Source organism: Aquarana catesbeiana, linkage group LG02, assembly GCF_042186555.1.
Source record: "Aquarana catesbeiana isolate 2022-GZ linkage group LG02, ASM4218655v1, whole genome shotgun sequence".
In the NCBI taxonomy this organism is placed as follows: domain Eukaryota; kingdom Metazoa; phylum Chordata; class Amphibia; order Anura; family Ranidae; genus Aquarana; species Aquarana catesbeiana.
The window spans coordinates 395878745-395898069 of record NC_133325.1 but is presented as its reverse complement, the minus strand read 5'-3'; the positions used below and the strand labels follow the sequence as shown (position 1 = coordinate 395898069).

The 19325-nt window shown below is 41.1% G+C and overlaps 1 protein-coding gene across 4 annotated transcripts in view; it reads right to left on the bottom strand.

The window, feature by feature from the left end:
• BCAS3 (BCAS3 microtubule associated cell migration factor) overlaps positions 1-19325 on the bottom strand; it is a 1663284-nt gene that overhangs the window by 1194513 nt on the left and 449446 nt on the right. For all 4 annotated transcript variants that reach the window (XM_073615250.1, XM_073615251.1, XM_073615252.1 and 1 more), the window contains exon 13: positions 9061-9154. In XM_073615250.1, coding sequence (XP_073471351.1) covers positions 9061-9154 — 94 coding nt within the window. The remainder of the gene's footprint in view (positions 1-9060; positions 9155-19325) is intronic.

Genomic DNA, 19325 nt, shown 5'->3' with positions numbered 1-19325 from the left:
GCAATCAGTGCTGGGTGTCTGCCTTCCATGACGCCAGGGCACTGCTGGGTCGCTGGAAAAAGGCATAATGAACCGTAAATAAGCACTGCCAAACATTTCAGTGTAAAGTCTCTCAAGTACTTAAAGCTGTGCCTTTACTCTAGCAAGTAATACAGGGCAATTCATTTTGAAAACTGTAGTGCATAATATAGACATACTTGAGATACAGCTGATGGTCTAAGCTAAATTTTGTTTAACTGTAACATGTTAACTGAAGACACAAAACTATTTAACTAATGCTGCCCCCTGGAGATGAACTTTTAATATTGCCTTAAAAACCAAATTAAAACGCTGTAATTTTTACAGTTATGGCTTGTTTATGTAGATATGCGTTTTTAGAGTGGCATAGACTTATTATTGTTAACAATATGATTTTTTGTTTAATACTTGATGGGAAATAAAGTCATGTAGAAGTGTTACATTTACATTTATTTTAGGATTAAAACATATGTGCATTCCCTTAAATAAAACAAAAATAGTAGGAACAAATTATAGTAGCAAAATACAAAAAAACAGTAGATATACAAGTTTATTTACAGTATAACTAAAGGCAAAACTTTTTTGTTTTTTTAGTTTTGGATATAGTGGAGGGGATTAGAATGCTTGTCAGTTTTTATTGCTGTGTGTGCCCCCATTAAGGAGATTCTCCCTCTCTATTTGCCCTGTTTACTATTATAATTGAAAGTGAAATAAAAGAAAATCCCACATTTTTACATTTTGGTTGTCCCCAGAAAAGCAACAGCAGCGAAATTTTCCAACTCATTCCCTAAATTTGCAAGGATTTCCTCTCACTTCCTCTTTTGGCAGGAAGTGAAAGTAAATCTTCCCAATGGGATACAGATAGCAAAATAATCTGACAGGGGTTATAACCCTCCCTTACTTTATCCAAAATCAAAAAAGGTTTTCCCTAAAGTTCTACTTTAATAATAAGTGCTAACTGCCATTACCACAAGCCAGATGTAGTAACCCATAGTGAACTAAATATCAGTTTAGATAAAGAGATTAGATTATATATTTCTGACAGGCTTCACATCAGAGCTGTGGTGCATGAGGAATGTTGCCAAATGCGAACAGAACACAATATCAAGGGAAATAACAATGGCAGCAATTAGTGTAGTCCACAACTATGTACTGCGTTGCATTATGCTAAAATGATGCATGCATTATTTTTGCACAATGCATCGCTGTAGCAACATCGTACAGTGCACCCCACTAAAATGAAATGTATCTGCATATGACTACCAAAAAAAAACAATAAGGATTTAAAAAAGTGATTCCCCTTCCTGCCTCTATTGTGCCGCTATGTTGTTTTTCTACACTACACTCAATCAGCAACCATGAAGGAAGTGATATCACAAGAAATAAGCACACAACAATATTCAAGATAACTCAGCTCAACAAAAACACAGTCAAACTGCAAGTAAATGCATTGCAAATGTAGCATCCTTGTCTTAAACAAGGCTACAAGTAAATTTAGCTTTGCTGGGTTGTAGTTAACCTGGCTAATCTGTAGTCTTTGTGATCAATTGGGTTTTTGCCTAAGCCTGGTTTAGCTGTGGTCCCTCCCTTTTGTCAATAGGTGGCACTGTTGCTTTTGGCATTTATAGGATGAGCTACAGTGAATCTAGGTTATGAATATGCATACTTTTCTCTGCCAATCAGTAGGAGTTTCTCTGGCCGCTAAGGATGCTGGGAGAGGGTACTTTATTTGGAGGAAGTCAGGTGATCTGGGTCTTTTCCATACAGACTTCGGTGTGGGTGTGTGAGAAACAGCTGCTGCTGGGTAGGCCTGAAGCCTGAGGCCTATCCATGTGCTCAAGGTTCTGCAAGGGAGAGCGTGCTCACTACCGAAAAAGGCATAAAGGAAAGGATGGAGACCTGAGATGAAGTACCAGGGGTTACTCTTGCATGGACCGGGGAACCATGGAGAGCCTGGGAAAGCATCAAGATGGAATCATCCATAGAATTCCTATGCCTTCTTGTGAGTTTTCTTTCAGCTGCTATAGGAGACAGCTTTTGCTACAAAGTACATATTGCTGGTTATAGCTTAAAGACTCTTTTTCTGTACTGTTGTCTACCTCTTCTACATTTTTGTCTAAGGAGTCTGCCGGTCTGCTGCTTTATTTGACTAAGTGTGTCCTGTGCCCTACCCCTCTCTCCCACTTTTTTTGCTGTTCTGAGTAATAAACTCCTTTTTGTTTATGCATAAAAGTGACTGGCGCCCATCTTTCTACCTTGTACACAACCCACCATGCCTAGCAACCTGCACCCTGAGGTAAAATGTCAGCCCTCCCTGTCTCTGGAGGTCACCACCATGCCTCTGGAGATCAGGGGGGTGCTACACAAACGTGCAATAACACACATTATTGTGTCTCAATGCAGATGTCATAATGCTTGTGTTGTGGTGTGAGTATTTTGCTCCCTAACCATATAGTTGGTTGTTCATATTTACCACTGCATAGAGATATTTAAGAATAAATTGCCTTTTTTTAAAAAACTTTACATATTAACTAAATTATACACCACACTTTTTTTTTTAAGGTTATTAACCGATTAATCGATTAATCGAAACAATAATCGACCAACTAATCGATTATGAAAATAATCGTTAGTTGCAGCCCTACTATTTACTGTTAATCTTATGCCGCATTCAGGCGATCGAAGTTTCCATCAGAAAAAACTTGGATGGTTTTTCCGATGGAATTCCGCTCAAGCTTGCCTTGCATACACACGGTCACACAAAAATTCTCTAAACTTTCGACCGTCAAGAACGCGGTGACATAGAACACTACGACGAGCCGAGAAAATGAAGTTCAATGCTTCCGAGCATGCGTCAAATTGTTTCCGAGCATGCGTGATTTTTTTGCGCATCCGAATTGCATACAGACAAACGCATTTTCGGATAGGAACTTTTCACGACCGAAAAATAGAGAACATGCTCTCAATCTTTTGCTGGCTGGAATTCCGCCAGCAAAAGACTGATGGAGCATACACACGGTCGCATTTTCCGACAAAAAGCTTTCATTGGAGTTTTGCTGGCGGCATTTCCGATCGTGTGTACGCGGCATAAGTATATTTATCTGGCTTATCTTTGCACTGAATATTTTTAATGACTCTTCAGAATTTTTACACTTAGGCCCTGTTTACCCGTATTTCTGGTGCAGGTTCTTGAATGTAAAAAAGCCCAACAGTCACTAAAAGTACTGTAAGAAAAGGCAGATGTAAGAACAGCTTTTCTAATCCCAGCCACGACACTACCTGCCTGGAGTTTGCATGTTCTCCATGTGCCTGCGTGGGTTTCCTCCGGGTACTCCGGTTTCCTCCCACACTCTAAAGTCATGTTGGTAGGTTAATTGGATCCTGTCTAAATTGTCCCTAGTATGTATGAATGTGAGTTAGGGACCTTAGATTGTAAGCTCCTTGGGGGTAGGGACTGATGTGAATGTACAATGTATATGTAAAGCGCTGCGTAAAATTGACGGCGCTATATAAGTACCTGAAATAAATAAATAATAAAATAAAATAATGACACAGATGCACACACACAGTGTAGTGTGTGAAAGGAGGCTTCAAATACTGAATGCAGATTTGAACAGTTCAGAACGTAGCTTAGTTTGGGAGGTTGCAAGCTGTGACCTGAGCTGTGATCTATACATCTCCGCTGCTGTAGTAACAGCATAGAAAATATGTAAGGGTTGTCTAGTGGAAAGGCTATTACTTAATATTAGAGAAAACAGGGGAAAAAAAACAAATATGTTTCACAAGTTTGAGGTTTGTAAAAGCTTTGATTTTATTGTAGATCACTAATGTATGGTTTTTCTAATTAATATGAGTGCTTATTCATTAGGAGCTGTAGTTAGCTGTTAACTGCAAAGTCTGCTCACTGACCACAAGACCGTTAATCACAGAGACTGCTCCGTACAAAACCCAATGATAAATGAGGATGAGGCTTTCACTCAGACATGGTCAATTAACGGGATGAAGATCACCCGCTTACAAAACTTTCACATCTGATAAGTAAATGAATTCCTCCCTGTGGTTTTCTGAGTTTACAAAGTGTCTAGGTGCTGGTGACCCATGACTCTAAAGTGACTGGGAAAAGATTCACCTTAACAGCTTTATCAATGAAGCATCCAGTAACTATGGCAACACTTAAAACACGCTAGAATGTTAAAATCAACCCAACTCTTCAAACGTAATGCTGAAACTACTAAGAGGAGAGACTTTTATATTTCAGAGATTCATATACCATGCTATGAGTATTTACAGCTGTTCACATTTCTTTCATGCTGTGTGTGGTCTATTAGTTGTCCGTTGCCCAAAAAAATTTTTTTTTAATGCTATAAACTGATAATAAGTTACTAACAAGGAAAACAAATGAGTGCAAATATTAGCTTGTCTCTCCATGCTGTGTTAATTTCTGTATCTGATTTAAAGCAGGAGTCTCTAACCAATGGTTCACTAGCCACATATGGTTTTGTAATCTTTACAATCTCTCTGATGTTGTTTTCAGCAGTCACCCAACAGGTACTCAGCTTTGATGTGTTTACCTGATCACCTGGTTCTGTATACAATTCTCATACGCTTAAATCTAATAGAAAGCTGTCTAATTGAAGTAGTTTATTAACACGTGTGAGGCACAGATTGGCAGAGTTGTGGACAGTGTATAAGCCTATGTTCACATTGGGTCGATTTGGCATGCGATTTGACATGTCAAATCGCATGCCAAATCGGCGGTTATTGCCAGCAATGGCACCATCCGATTCGGTATCATGCCAACTTTGAGGCGTCGCACAGATTCCCAAACGTAGTTCCTGTACTACTTTTGGTGACTCGGGTGAAATCGGGCTAAGTTTAGTGTTTTTTTTTTTTATTCATGAAACTGTTTCTTAAAAAAAAAAACCACGTTTGAAAAATTGCTGCGCAAATACTGTGTAACATACACAAGTTGCAACGATCACCATTTTATTCCCTAGGGTGTCTGCTAAAACAATATATATTATGTTTGGGGGTTCTGAGTAATTTTCTAGCAAAGCAAATTATGATTTTTACACATAGGAGAGAATTGTCAGAATTGGCCTGGGAGGCAAGGGGTTAAGTAATATACAAATAATTATCATATATTGTTTTTAAGGTAATTTACTATATTTTCAAAAACTGTACTCAAGCGGGTGGCTTCAGCCCCAGAAGAATTGGCTGCTCAATGACCAGGCCATTTTTTGCGATACGGCACTGTGTCGCTTTAACTGACAAGTGCGACTCTGTACCCAAACAAAATTTATGTCCTTTTTTTCCCACAAATAGAGCTTTCTTTTGGTGGTATTTGATCATCTCTGCGGTTTTTATTGTTTGCGCTATAAACAAAAAAAGAGCGTCAATTTTGAAAAAAACCCAATATTTTGTACTTTTTGCTGTAATAAATAGCCCCAAATTTTTTTTTAAAAAAGCACATTTTTTCCTCAGTTTAGGCCGATATGTATTCTTCTACATATTTTTGGTAATAAAAATCGCAAAAAGTGTATATTGATTGGTTTGCGCAAAAGTTATAGCGTCTACAAAATAGGGGAAAGATTTATGGCATTTTTATTATTATTTTTTTTTTACTAGTAATGGCGGCTATCTGCAATTTTTATTGAGACATTATGGCAGACACATCGGACACTTTTGACACATTTTTGGGTCGATTGACAATTATACAGCCATCAGTGCTATAAAAATGCACTGATTACTGTATAAATGTCACTGGCAGGGAAGGGGTTAACACCAGGGGGCGATCAAGGGGTTAACTGTGTTCCTTATGTATGTGTTCTAACTGTGGAGGATGGGACTGACTATAGGAGATGAGAGATCATGGTTCCCAGCTTGCAGGAACTCACAATCTCTCTCTCCTCACAGAACTGGGATGTGTGTGTTTACACACACACGTCCCTGTTCTGGCTCTCTTGCCGACGATCGCTTGTGGCTGGTGGTCATCGACCGCCAGCCACAAGTGTATAGCTACGACGGTTTGCGAGATCGTGCCGACCTGCCGCAGTATAATGATGGCGGCTGGTCAGCAAGTGGTTAAATTTATAACTTCAAACCATTAATTTCACAGTAAATAGATGAATAATAAATTATTATGTTATAACATATAGCATAATAATATATTATTTAGCTTGATTAAAACAGTACCTTTTCAGCAGGCAGCAGATTCTCATTCTTCCTCATAACTGTGTGAGAAAAACATTGGATTATGGGTAAATGTTATACCCATAAACCCATGCTTTTTCCTTCTAATTAAGAGGGCTGTGCTGGAAGGGAACATGTGTCTTTTAGACACATGCCTCTTTCTATGACACTGAAGTGAGTGGACAGCCTCCACTGCAGCATTTTTATTGGACAGTTGGGGCCAATGGTAGTTTACTATTGGTCCAAAGCTCCAAGCTTTCCATTGAGCTCAGTGCCTCTGACAAGAAATCAGAGGCACTGTGAGCTCATCCTCTCAGTCTGCTGCAAACAGAATGTGCCAGCTTGTATTTAAACTGGCCGCTCTGTATGTAGCTTCTGACAGGCTGCACAAGGAGCCCCGTACCTCTGGAACCATAGGTCCCAGGAGCCCCAGTCTCTGTGATCCCAGGTCACCAAGCTACGACCCTCGAAGTTCGATTGTTTTTTTTTTGTTTTGTTTTTTATTTTATTTTTTATGTTCATGGCAGGTGAGGATCTGCCTCCGAAACGCGTTACCGCCCACCAGCTTCACCTGATTACACATCGGCCGGGTGCATTCCAGCTTGGTTCCAGAACCCGGGCTGCCTCATCGCATCTTCACCTCCTCGCCAATCCACGTCACCAGGGACTCTTGACAGCTGCAGGACGGCTCTCTCTTTCCCCCAGACAGACGAGGATTACAGCAATCCGCATGAGGACAAATCATTGTATGTCTATGACCTCTTACTATCTTGTAAGTGTTTTTAATCCCATTGTGCCTGTAATAAATCTTTTAACCACTGAACTTAGGAGGCGCCTTTCTCTTTCCTTTATGACCCTACAGAGCTGCTTCTTCTCTACAAAGTGCTGCCTTCAGTGCCATCCCTCCACTGATACTAAGGGCCGAATACCCAGTCTCACCAGAGCTCCCTTATCTCTCCCTCCTTTCCTTAATTATTTTTAGCCAATGGAAAGTTAATTACTAAAAAAACACGCAATATGTGCATTTTCACACGTAATTCAGACACTCCCATTGAAGTCTATTAAAGGTCAAAACACTTAGTAACTGGGTCAAATAGTGGACATCACTTCCTGGTAATGCATCACTTCCTGGTCATGTGATGTGGTATGAAGGGGCCGATTTAGGTAATGCTGCTTAGTATTGTTCAGTAATGCTTATTTTCTGTTTTGGTTTATCACCACTTGCTAGCACTATTTCACTTTAGTGCTGCCATCTAGTGTTTGCCATTATTATTGTTGATTTTCACATTGATGTTTTTAGCCATGTGACAGCACCAGATCCGATCATGTGATCGGGACTTGAGCTGAGGAGATTCGGTTTCCGTGACTACCCTCTCCCATCCTGTGCACCTTTTGGTGGTTGTTGATTGGGTCAGGGAGCCGGGACACCGCCCCTTCAAACCACATCACATGACCAGGAAGTGATGCATTACCAGGAAGTGATGTCCACTATTGTTTGACCAGGAAGTGATGTCCACTATTGTTTGCCATGCGGTGGGGAGGTCTCCAGGCATCAGTCTCACTATTAGACTGCGCTATTGGGTCCTACACTCACCGGATGTTTTATTCATGATTCTGATTGGTCTAGCGATCAACAGGATCTAGTTCCTGATTACTTGACCTTTGTAGCTCCACTGTGATTGGCTATAGGGGTTATCTTATTGGATTAGATATTTATATATAGGAGCAGCGTGAAGGGAGAAGCTCATGCCCCTGTTGAAGACCCCCTTGGTTGAAACGCGTCGGGCGATCTCCCCTTCCTTACGCTGCTTAGATTTTATTTCAATTGTGATCACTTTTATCCATTTTTTGTATGGTATTTTTAGAAATAAAAATCCCTGGTTTACCTGCACTATGCAGAAGCTTTTTATTTTTTATTTGCATATTACCCCGATGCAAGAAACTGCCTTCCAGTAGCCCTACTTCCATCACGGGGTCTGGATCAAATCTGTCCCTGGCTTCTCCTTGGAACACATCCTTGAGGTCTTTTGGCTGATATCCAGTTGGCGGCCCTTCCTGATGTTTCTTCACCCCACCAGAGAAGTCGAGAAGTGAGACAGAGGTTCCACCGTTCCGGATATCGTTTTCCAGCCTAGGTTTGGCTCCATGCACTATTGACTCCATGTCATATGACAGTGGAGTCCACGTCATCTGGTAAGAGTACCCATCTTATCTTACTTCCTGATGTTTTCATTCTGATGCCCCATATCGAGATGTTGGTTTACAGCTACGGAAGTTCTGTACCTCGTTGTTGACTCACAGTCACAGATCCACACCGTGCACCATTGACTTTATTTTCTAGTTTCACATCATTTTTTGGTCCATACCAGTTCCTCTTATTAATTTGAGTTTGGAATCATCCATTAACCATATGTGGACACTTTATACTGTGTTTGTTCATTTCATCTCACTTATGGTTTTTGCACATATGCTTTACTGTTCAGTACAGCATCTCTTACTTAATTGTTTCACTACACCTTAACTTCCTAATACTTCTTAGAGCTGCATTTTTTTTTCCCAGTTACCAGTTATTGTTTGTCACAATGTATGCAGCTGCTGGCTCACATATATTTTATTTTTGCTATTAGAGCGCAGTGTTTTCATATTCTCTTGTACCTTACAAAACACTTAGTAGTTCAAAAGAAGCTCATATACTTTTTCTAGCTAGAAGCTTCAAGTGACACTACGCTCAGGTTTGAACAGACACAACTGAAAACCATGGGATTTTTAATGTTGAGCGTTTTGGAGCTTCAAACTACAAAACATTCAGGTGTGAATGGGGCCTTAGGGAATATAATTGCAAGCACTTACCACTGGGATTAAACGCCATGCAACAAATTGGTTTTTCATGTGCAGGAAAATGAGCGGCAATGCCTTCACCATCAGAATCTTCACTGACAACAACCTGGAACAATGACAAAATGATCACATTAACGACTAATTGAATTCATAAAGCTCTAAATTGTATGTAATTTTCATGGACAGTACTACTGAGTTTAGGATTTTTGTGTCTTATAATGTCCTTGAAACCATCAGAATTATTTGGATTTCCTAATGAATGGCTTCTAAAATGTGATACACATGACAATACTTGGATTTCTATTTAGTCAAGCACATTCTATTGAGCATATTATTCCAAATCCAATTGACCCAACATTTTGAACAGAATAGGTCATTAATGGTAAAGCTGAAAAAAAAGTCAAAACTTTTATCATCATGGCATTACGAAAAGAAAGTAATAGGAGTCGGGTGTTAAATGGCTAAGATGTTTTAATCAATTAATCTAGATGTGAGTTTGATTTGTCCTGATATACAGTGTATATATAGATTTATTTATTTATTTTTTAACAAAAAAAACAAACAAAAAAAAAAACATGAATTAGGTTACTGGCTCCTGATGAAAGAATTCTACTAAGGTTTGATATTAAATTTGTTCAAACTGTCTGAAGCACCAGTAATGCTAAAAGCTACAGTGCATGGACCTCACAAATTAACCACTTGCCGCCTGCGCTATAGCAAAATTATGGGTACAACGCGGGCTTAGATTTCTGGGATGGCATTCATGGATGTCCCCACGGGAACCCGCTTCCCGCATGCCCCCTCGAGGATGCATCAGAAAGAATCTGTGATGGCCATGGGACACAGCCAATCACAGATCGTGATAAATGGCCAATTACGGCGGCCTTTTACCACATGATCGCCATTTCCAATGACATGCTATCACAATTGTAAACAAAACTGGGTCATCAGAGGGTGACAGCTCTCTTCCCTCACACAGAGACCGACTGCGAGGGAAGGAGAGCTCTGGGCCAAACTGTGAGTGTTCTACTTGTTGCATCAGTGTCACACAGTGCCCATTCAGTATCACATAGTGCCCATTCAGTACTGTTTCATACTGCTGCCTCATTAGTGCCACTTACATAGTTACATAGAAGGCGAGGTTGAAAAAAGACACAAGTCCATCAAGTCCAACCTATGTGTGATTATGTGTCAGTATTACATTGTATATCCCTGTATGTTGCGTTCATTTAGGTGCTTATCTAATAGTTTCTTGAAACTATCGATGCTCCCCACTGAGACCACCGCCTGTAGAAGGGAATTCCACATCCTTGCCGCTCTTACAGTAAAGAACCCTCTACGTAGTTTAAGGTTAAACCTTTTTTCTTCTAATTTTAATGAGTGGCCACGAGTCTTGTTAAACTTTCTTCTGCAAAAAAGCTTTATTTCTATTGTAGGGTCACCAGTACGGTATTTGTATATTGAAATCATATCCCCTCTCAAGTGTCTCTTCTCCAGAGAGAATAAGTTCAGTGGACAGGGAGTCTATGGAATGCCCCGTTACGTCAGAGGAAGTTCTTTTTGCCATAAAATCTCTTAAACCGCACAAAAGACCAGGCCCCGATGGTCTATCTAGCTCTTATTTTAAAAAATTTGCTCCCACCCTAGCCCCCCTTCTCACCAACACCTTTAATGCCCTCCTTAAACAGCACTCCTTTGGCCGAGATACGTTGACAGCCATTATTTCTATGATACCCAAGCCTAACAACTCCTTGTGGTCCAACTACAGGCCCATATCCTTACTCAATCTGGATATAAAGATTTTAGCCAAAATTATGGCGTTACGCCTCAATCCAATTATAGGTGGTCTTATACATAAAGACCAAGTTGGCTTCATTCCAAAACATCTGGCAAGTGACAACATCCGACGCGTGATTCCACTCCAACACCTAGCCCGAACACGCCAGATCCCCATGCACCTTCTCTCTCTCTCGATATTCGTAAGGCGTTTGACACAGTCTCTTGGCCTTACCTTAATTATGTACCACAGAGATGGGGATTTGGCCCCAATTTCCTACAATGGGTTAATTCCCTATATAACCAGCCACAAGCATATGTTAAATATTCAGGATACCGCTCGGACTGTTTCCAGATTTTACGAGGTACTAGACAAGGGTGCCCCCTCTCCCTCCAGTATTCGCATTAGCGATTGAACCACTAGCAGCCCTCCTTAGGGCAAATCCAAACATCAAAGGCCTCGATATAGCCTCTACATCACACAAATTATGTCTATTTGCAGACGACGCACTACTATTTGTCAATCTCCGCATTCTCCGTTACTTTCTTATTTGGACCATCCGAAATTTTACCCGGCCCAAGTTAACCCAAGCTCATTCCAAACCTGGCTCAGGGCAGGATTATACCGCATATGCGATTTTGTTTCTGGATCCACTATAAAGTCGTTCTCTTCACTACAAAACTTAGCTGATATCCCCCCTCCAGAAATCTTTAGATATCTACAGATATCCCATTTTATCCAAACAACGATAGGTACACATACTTCATTAGATGACTTATCCACCTTTGAACAGATCTGCAACTCTGACCCTCACGCCCCTGGTCTAATCTCCCTTTTATATGCCCATCTGACCTCCCCCCCAACCAGCCCTCCCTCGTATGCTGCGCAGTGGTCCAAAGACCTCGCGATAGATCTTGATGCAGAGGACTGGTCTGATATCTGGTCCAATACGAAAATATCATCACAAAACGTAATCGCGCAAGAGGCAAACTACAAAGTACTGAGATGGTACCTGGTTCCTGCCAGGATCTCCAAATTTCTCCCAAATTATCCAGCTACTTGTTTCCGTGGTTGTAAAGAGTGAGGTTCTCATGTACAAATATGGTGGACATGCTCAATAGTACAGGAATTTTGGGCTGCTATATTTCAAATGGCCTCCACCCTATTTCAACATCATATTGAACCTGATCCGGCAATAGCATTGTTGAACCTTATCCCTTCAGATTTCACCGGATCTCAGACCCGCCTTCTCCTTCAGCTCACAACAGCAGCTAAACAGATGATAGCTAGGGCCTGGAAAACCCCAAAACTCATCCTAGCTGAGGTCAAAAATAGGGTTACTCAAGCTATGATTCACAGTAAAATAGAAGCAACGATCCTCGACAGAGTCCCCCAACAGACTTAGCGGCAAACTGGGTGCTCTTGTGTTCCCCCTGACCATTCCTCCCCTCTCCCTGTCCTTCTCTAATCTCTCTCTACCTTCTCTATACCCTCCTTTCTTCTGACTCTTTCTTCTCCACTTTCTTTTCCTCTTATGCTCATATCACAGGTAATTTTACTTACAGATAACAAAAAGTTTACTAGATTTTGATTCTATATACAGTATGTTTGCAGATTTACCTTCCATATGAAAGTACAAACCTTTAGCTTTTGCTTTTGTTCTCTTTTGTGTGTTGTTTTGTTTTCTAGCCGTAATTGGAAAATGTCATAAAGAGTCCGCAGCTATCTCTGCAAAAATTCAGTCCCCGGACTTTTGGTTCACGTCATATCCTTGAAAACTGTTATAACATAATTTTCGCTGGGGAAAAAATTTGTATCATTCTCATTGCTATAAGTTGCATGTATTTTGCCTGTTGAACTTTATGTCCTCTTTTCAATAAAACATTTTTGAACAGAGAATAAGTTCAGTGCTCGCAACCTTTCCTCATAACTAAGATCCTCCAGACCCTTTATTAGCTTTGTTGCCCTTCTTTGTACTCGCTCCATTTCCAGTACATCCTTCCTGAGGACTGGTGCCCAGAACTGGACAGCATACTCTAAGTACGGCCAGACCAGAGTCTTGTAGAGTGGGAGAATTATCGTTTTATCTCTGGAGTTGATCCCCTTTTTAATGCATGCCAATATTCTGTTTGCTTTGTTAGCAGCAGATTGGCATTGCATGCCATTGCTGAGCCTATCATCTACTAGGACCCCCAAGTCCTTTTCCATCCTAGATTCCCCCAGAGGTTCTCCCCCCAGTGTATAGATTGCATTCATATTTTTGCCACCCAAATGCATTATTTTGCATTTTTCTACATTGAACCTCATCTGCCATGTAGTTGCCCACCCCATTAATTTGTTCAGATCTTTTTGCAAGGTTTCCACATCCTGCGGAGAAGTTATTGCCCTGCTTAGCTTAGTATCGTCTGCAAATACAGAGATTGAACTGTTTATCCCATCCTCCAGGTCGTTTATGAACAAATTAAATAGGATTGATCCCAGCACAGAACCCTGGGGAACCCCACTACCCACCCCTGACCATTCCGAGTACTCCCCATTTATCACCACCCTCTGAACTCGTCCTTGTAGCCAGTTTTCAATCCATGTTCTCACCCTATGGTCCATGCCAACGGACCTTATTTTGTACAGTAAACGTTTATGGGGAACTGTGTCAAATGCTTTTGCAAAATCCAGATACACCACGTCTACGGGGCTTCCTTTATCTAGATGGCAACTCACCTCCTCATAGAAGGTTAGTAGATTGGTTTGGCAAGAACGATTCTTCATGAATCCATGCTGATTACTGCTAATGATACCGTTCTCATTACTAAACTCTTGTATATAGTCCCTTATCAGTGCTGCTTCATCAGTGGAACCCCATCAGTGTACATCAATGCCCATCAGTGCACATCTGTGCAGGCTCTCCAGTGTCACCACAGCCCACAGTCACCACCATGTCAAAAGTTCTCTGTGTCAGATTCTGATTCTAACTTTGATTACGAGCCAGTGCTAAGCAGTGGGACACTAACAAATTCAGAGGAGGAGCACAGTGTGCCCGCCAAACGAAATTGTTCCGGCGAAGAGCAGGCTACCACAAGTACAGCAGTGGCATTCACCAGCAGCGCAGTGCCATTCACCATTAGTGCAACAGTATCAACTAGTAGCGCAGGGGCATCCACCAGAAATGAAGTACCTCTGCAAGAAAGGCCAGGTACTAGTGGGGTGTCACCTCAGCCCCAAAGGTTTAGGACCAATGTCAGCCTTCCGTATGCCCTTCAAAACCCTTTATGGCTTCCTCCTAACTCAGGAGCAGTGAACATCCCCTCTTTTACTGCTCAGCCAGGTGTCCAGGTGAATATGGAAAATTTTGCCCCCATAGATTTTTTTCATTTAGTTTTCACTGATGACTTAATATGTTCAATTGTGGCCCAGTGCAATCTCTATGCCCAACAATTTATATCAAGCAACCCAACGTCCTATTATTCCCATCCCTATGAATGGAGGAATTGGAAGGAATTGGAGGAACAGTGGAGGAGTTCAAGATTTTTTTTTAGACTCACATTCAATATGGGACTCACCAAAAAAAAAAAGAGTTATGATTATACTGGTCCACCCACCCCATCCTTTACATGCCGATCTCCTCAGTAATGCCAAGAACAAGGTATCTGATGATTATGCGGTTCCTCCATTACAACGATAATACCCAGTGCCCTCCCCAAAATGACCCGGCATATGACAAGTTGTATAAAATGCAGCCACTTATCCTGGACAAAAATATCTGCGTGGATGAGTTGCTTGTCCACTTTACCGGCAGGCTGGGCATCAAGCAATTCATCCCCAGCAAAATGGCGGATATGTGGTGAAACTTTACAAATCATGCAACATAGCCACAGGGTACACCTATGCTTTCTGGGTACGCAGGAAAGGACACCCAGCTGCATCCCCCTGAATGCCCAGACTACATCGGATCAAGCGGTAAAGCTGTTTGGGTCCTCATATTCCCACTCCTAGAAAAAGGTTATCACCTCTACGTTGATAACTTCTACACCAGTTTGCCCCTTTTCCACAACCTTCACCAAAAGAAGACTCTAGCCTGTGGCACTGTGAGAGCTAGTAGGAAGGGTTTCCCTCAAAAGTTTGTTAATACGAAACTAAGAAGAGAGGAGTCGGCGAGTTTGCAGAATGAGGAAATTATGGATATGAAGTGGAGGGACAAAAGAGATTTTACATGTTGTCTTCAATAAACAACAACACCTGTGTGGAAATCCCCAGAAGGAATGGCCCAATCCAGAAACAAGCATGTGTCCTGGCCTGTTATTTGATCACACCTCTGCCTGCCACCTAAACTGTCCATACTTCTGCCTGCTCCGGAACTGACCTTGACCTGTTATTCAACCATGCTTCTGCCTGCCGCCTAAACTGACCATACCTCTGCCTGTCTTGGAACTAACCCTGGACTGTTTATTGAACACGTTTTTTGCCTGCCGCTTGGACTGATCTTTTACCTTGCTAATGTAGTCGTGGAATTCATGATAAAACAGGGGTCTCACATATGTAAGGGGCTTCAGAATAGTTTCTCTGGATGGAGAAAACTATTTTTTTTGTTTTCTCAGGGTTTTGTAATTCCTGGATTAGGGTCTGGAGACCGGGGGGATTTGGGTGGGAGAAGCCTCTACCCCTGTCCCCATTCTTTCCTGACCGAGGCCCTAAACCCAATATTTCTGCCTGCTGCTGACTTACTGCCATCATGCCTCCGCCTGCTGCATGAACTAACCACACCTCTACCTGCTACCTGTACTATGGACCATGTTCCTGCCTACTACCAGGACCAATATTTTGGCTGTGCTGACAATATCTCTGCCTGCTGCCTGTACTGACTATGGACAATATTTCTGCCTGCTGCCTGGACAAAACCGTTTGCTGTCGCTGACCACGTTCCTGCCTGCTGACTGGACTAATACTCTCCTCTGTGGACTAACTGCAAAACCACAGGTAATCTTTTGTTTACCCTTTGCTCAGCAGAATGTATTTTGGGGTAATTATTTGTATGTGCATGGTATGAGTTAGAAATATAAAGGGCCCTGAAATGTATGTCCCTAGAACACCTGACAGTGCTCCTTGCATGTTGGGCCTCTCTATGTGGCCAGGCTGTGGAAAAGTCTCATAAATGTATTATCTCCATACTCAGGAGTTGCAGAATGTATTTTGGGGTGTAATCTTTGGTATGTACATGCTATGTGTTAGAAATATAAATGGACATCTTTCAGGGCCTTCAAAAATATAATAGGTTGTCAGGAAATTAGATGTGTAATTTATGCTCCTAGAATGCATGAAGGTGCTACTTGGAGGTTGTGCCTCTGTATGTGGCCAGGCTGTATAAAAGTCTCACAAATGTGGTATTACCATACCCAGGACAAGTAGCAGAATGTATTCTGGGGTGTAATTTTTGGTACGTACATGCTATGTGTTAGAAATCTTATAAATGGACAACTTTGTGTGAAAAAAAATGTGTTTTCATTTTCTTTCCACATTTTCAAAAAAATGGTGGAAAAAACTGACAATGTTTAAAAGACTCATTATGACTCACAGAATATACGTTGGGGTGTTTGCTTTTGAAAATGGGGTCATTTTGTGGGTAATTCCATTGTCCTGGTGCTCCGGGACCTTCAAAAGTGTGATAGGTAGTTAAGAAATTAGATGTGTAATTTACAGTGCCTTGAAAAAGTATTCATATCCCTTGAAATTTTTCTACATTTTGTCATATTCCAACCAAAAACGTAAATGTATTTTATTGGGATTTTATGCGATAGACCAACACAAAGTGGCACATAATTGTGAAGTTGAAGCGAAATGATAAATGGTTTTCAACATTTTTTACAAATAAATATCTGAAAAGTGTGGTGTGCATTTGTATTCAGCCCCCCTGAGTCAATACTTTGTAGAACCACCTTTCACTGCAAGTCTTTTTGGGTCTCTACCAGCTTGCACATCTAGAGAGAGTGAAATTTGTGCCCATTCTTCTTTGCAAAATAGCTCAAGCTCTTTCAGATTGGATGGAGAGTGTCTGTGAACAGCAATTATCAAGTCTTGCCACAGATTTTCAATTGGATTTAGGTCTGGACTTTGACAGGACTATTCTTAAACATGAATATGCTTTGATCTAAACCAATCCGTTGTAGCTCTGGCTGTACGTTTAGGGTCGTTGTCCTGCTGGAAGGTGAACCTCTGCCCCAGTCTCAAGTCTTTTGCAGACTCCAATAGGTTTTCTTCTAAGATTGCCCTGTATTTGGCTCCATCCATCTTACCATCAATTCTGACCAGTTTCCCTGTTCCTGCTGAAGAAAAGCATCCCCACAACATGATGCTGCCACCACCATGTTTCACGGTGGGCATAGCGTGTTCAGGGTGATGTGCAGTGTTAATTATCCGCCACACATAGCATTTCGCTTTTAGGCCAAAAAGTTCAATTTTGGTCTCATCTGACCAGAGCATCTTCTTCCACATGTTTGCTGTGTCTTCCACATGGCTTCTCGCAAACTGCAAACAGGACTTCTTATGGCTTTCTTTCAACAATGGCTTTCTATTTGCCATTCTTCCATAAAGGCCAGATTTGTGGCATGAACGACTAATAGTTGTTCTGAGGATCTCCCACCTGAGCTGTGGATCTATGCAGCTCCTCCAGAGTTACCATGGGCCTCTTGGCTGCTTCTCTGATTAATGCTCTCCTTGTCCGGCCTGTCAGTTTAGGTGGACGGCCATGTCTTGGTAGGTTTGCAGTTGTGGCATACTCTTTCCATTTTCAGATAATGGATTGAACAGTGCTCTATGAGATATTGGGATATTTTTTTATAACCTAACCCTGCTTTAAACTTCTCCACAACATTATTCCTGACCTGTCTGGTGTGTTCCTTGGCCTTCATGATGCAGGTTGTTCACTAGGGTTCTCTAACAAACATCCGAGGGCTTCACAGAACAGCTGTATTTATACTGAGATTAAGTTACACATAGGTGGACTCTATTTACCAATTAGGTAACTTCTAAAGGCAATTGGTTCCACTAGATTTCAGTTAGGGGTATCAGAGTAAAGGAGGCTGAATACAAATGCATGCCACACTTTTCAGATATTTATTTGTAAAAAAAAATTGAAAACCATTTATCATTTTCCTTCCACTTTACAATTGTGTGCCACTTTGTGTTGGTCTATTACATGGTAGTATTCAGACCCCCTTAAATTTTTCACTCTTTGTTATATTGCAACCATTTGCTAAAATCATTTAAGTTCATTTTTTTTCCTCATTAATGTACACACAGCACCCCATATTGACAGAAAAACATGGGATTGTTGATATTTTTGCAAATTTATTAAAAAAGAAAAACTGAAATATCACATGGTCCTAAGTATTCAGACCACTTTGCTCAGTGTTTAGTAGAAGCACCCTTTTGATCTAATACAGCCATAAGTCTTTTTGGGAAAGATGCAACAAAATTTTCACATCCTGGATTTGGGGATCCTCTGCCATTCCTCTTTGCAGATCCTCTCCACTTCTGTCAGGTTGGATAGTAAACGTTGGTGGACAGCCATTGTTATGTCTCTCCAGATATGCTCAATTTGGTTTAAGTCAGGGCTCTAAAAATATATAAAAGTGTAGCGCTATAAACTAGAAGGCATATAGGTCAAAAAACTAAGTGCATACACACATTGAATAAAGTTTAAGGCAAACTACATGTGACCGTAAATATGGATTACACAATATAAATATGCAGTGTTGATCTGCAAAAACAGTTAGGTAAAACAATAAATGGTAAACCTAATTGACAAAAAATAAATAAACAGTGACTGGTAATGAAAACAGTGATGATTCCAAAAGACCTAAATTGATTATAAGGAAAAACTTGAAACACAACAGTCCATAATATAAATTTGTGAAAAAATTGTGAAAAAACACCACCAAAGGTCTATGGAGGTTGAACGTAACAACTGATGGAAATATGACTCCCAGGTTCACAAGTGAATAGATAGTTAGATTCCAGGATCTGGCAGGTAGGTCGATACTGAGGGAACCACAGGTGAACAGAAGGTCTAAATCGGTGCCGGGGCCATCACCAGGAACATCAAGAGGCTTACCGGAAATTAATGACTTGAAATGACATACGTCATACAAGTCAAAAAAGGCTCAGAACAATGTAACTTGTCAGATGTCGTCAGCATACAGTGGGAAGGGAGGGTGACATCACAGCATGCCTCTTACTACCTTGGAATGTCTACTAGACATTCCAAGGTAGTAAGAGGCATGCTGTGATGTCACCCTCCCTTCCCACTGTATGCTGACGACATCTGACAAGTTACATTGTTCGGACCGGGTGGTCAACAAGCCTTTTTTGACTTGTATGACGTATGTCATTTCAAGTCATTAATTTCCGGTAAGCCTCTTGATGTTCCTGGTGATGGCCCCAGCACCGATTTAGACCTTCTGTTCACCTGTGGTTCCCTCAGTATCGACCTACCTGCCAGATCCTGGAA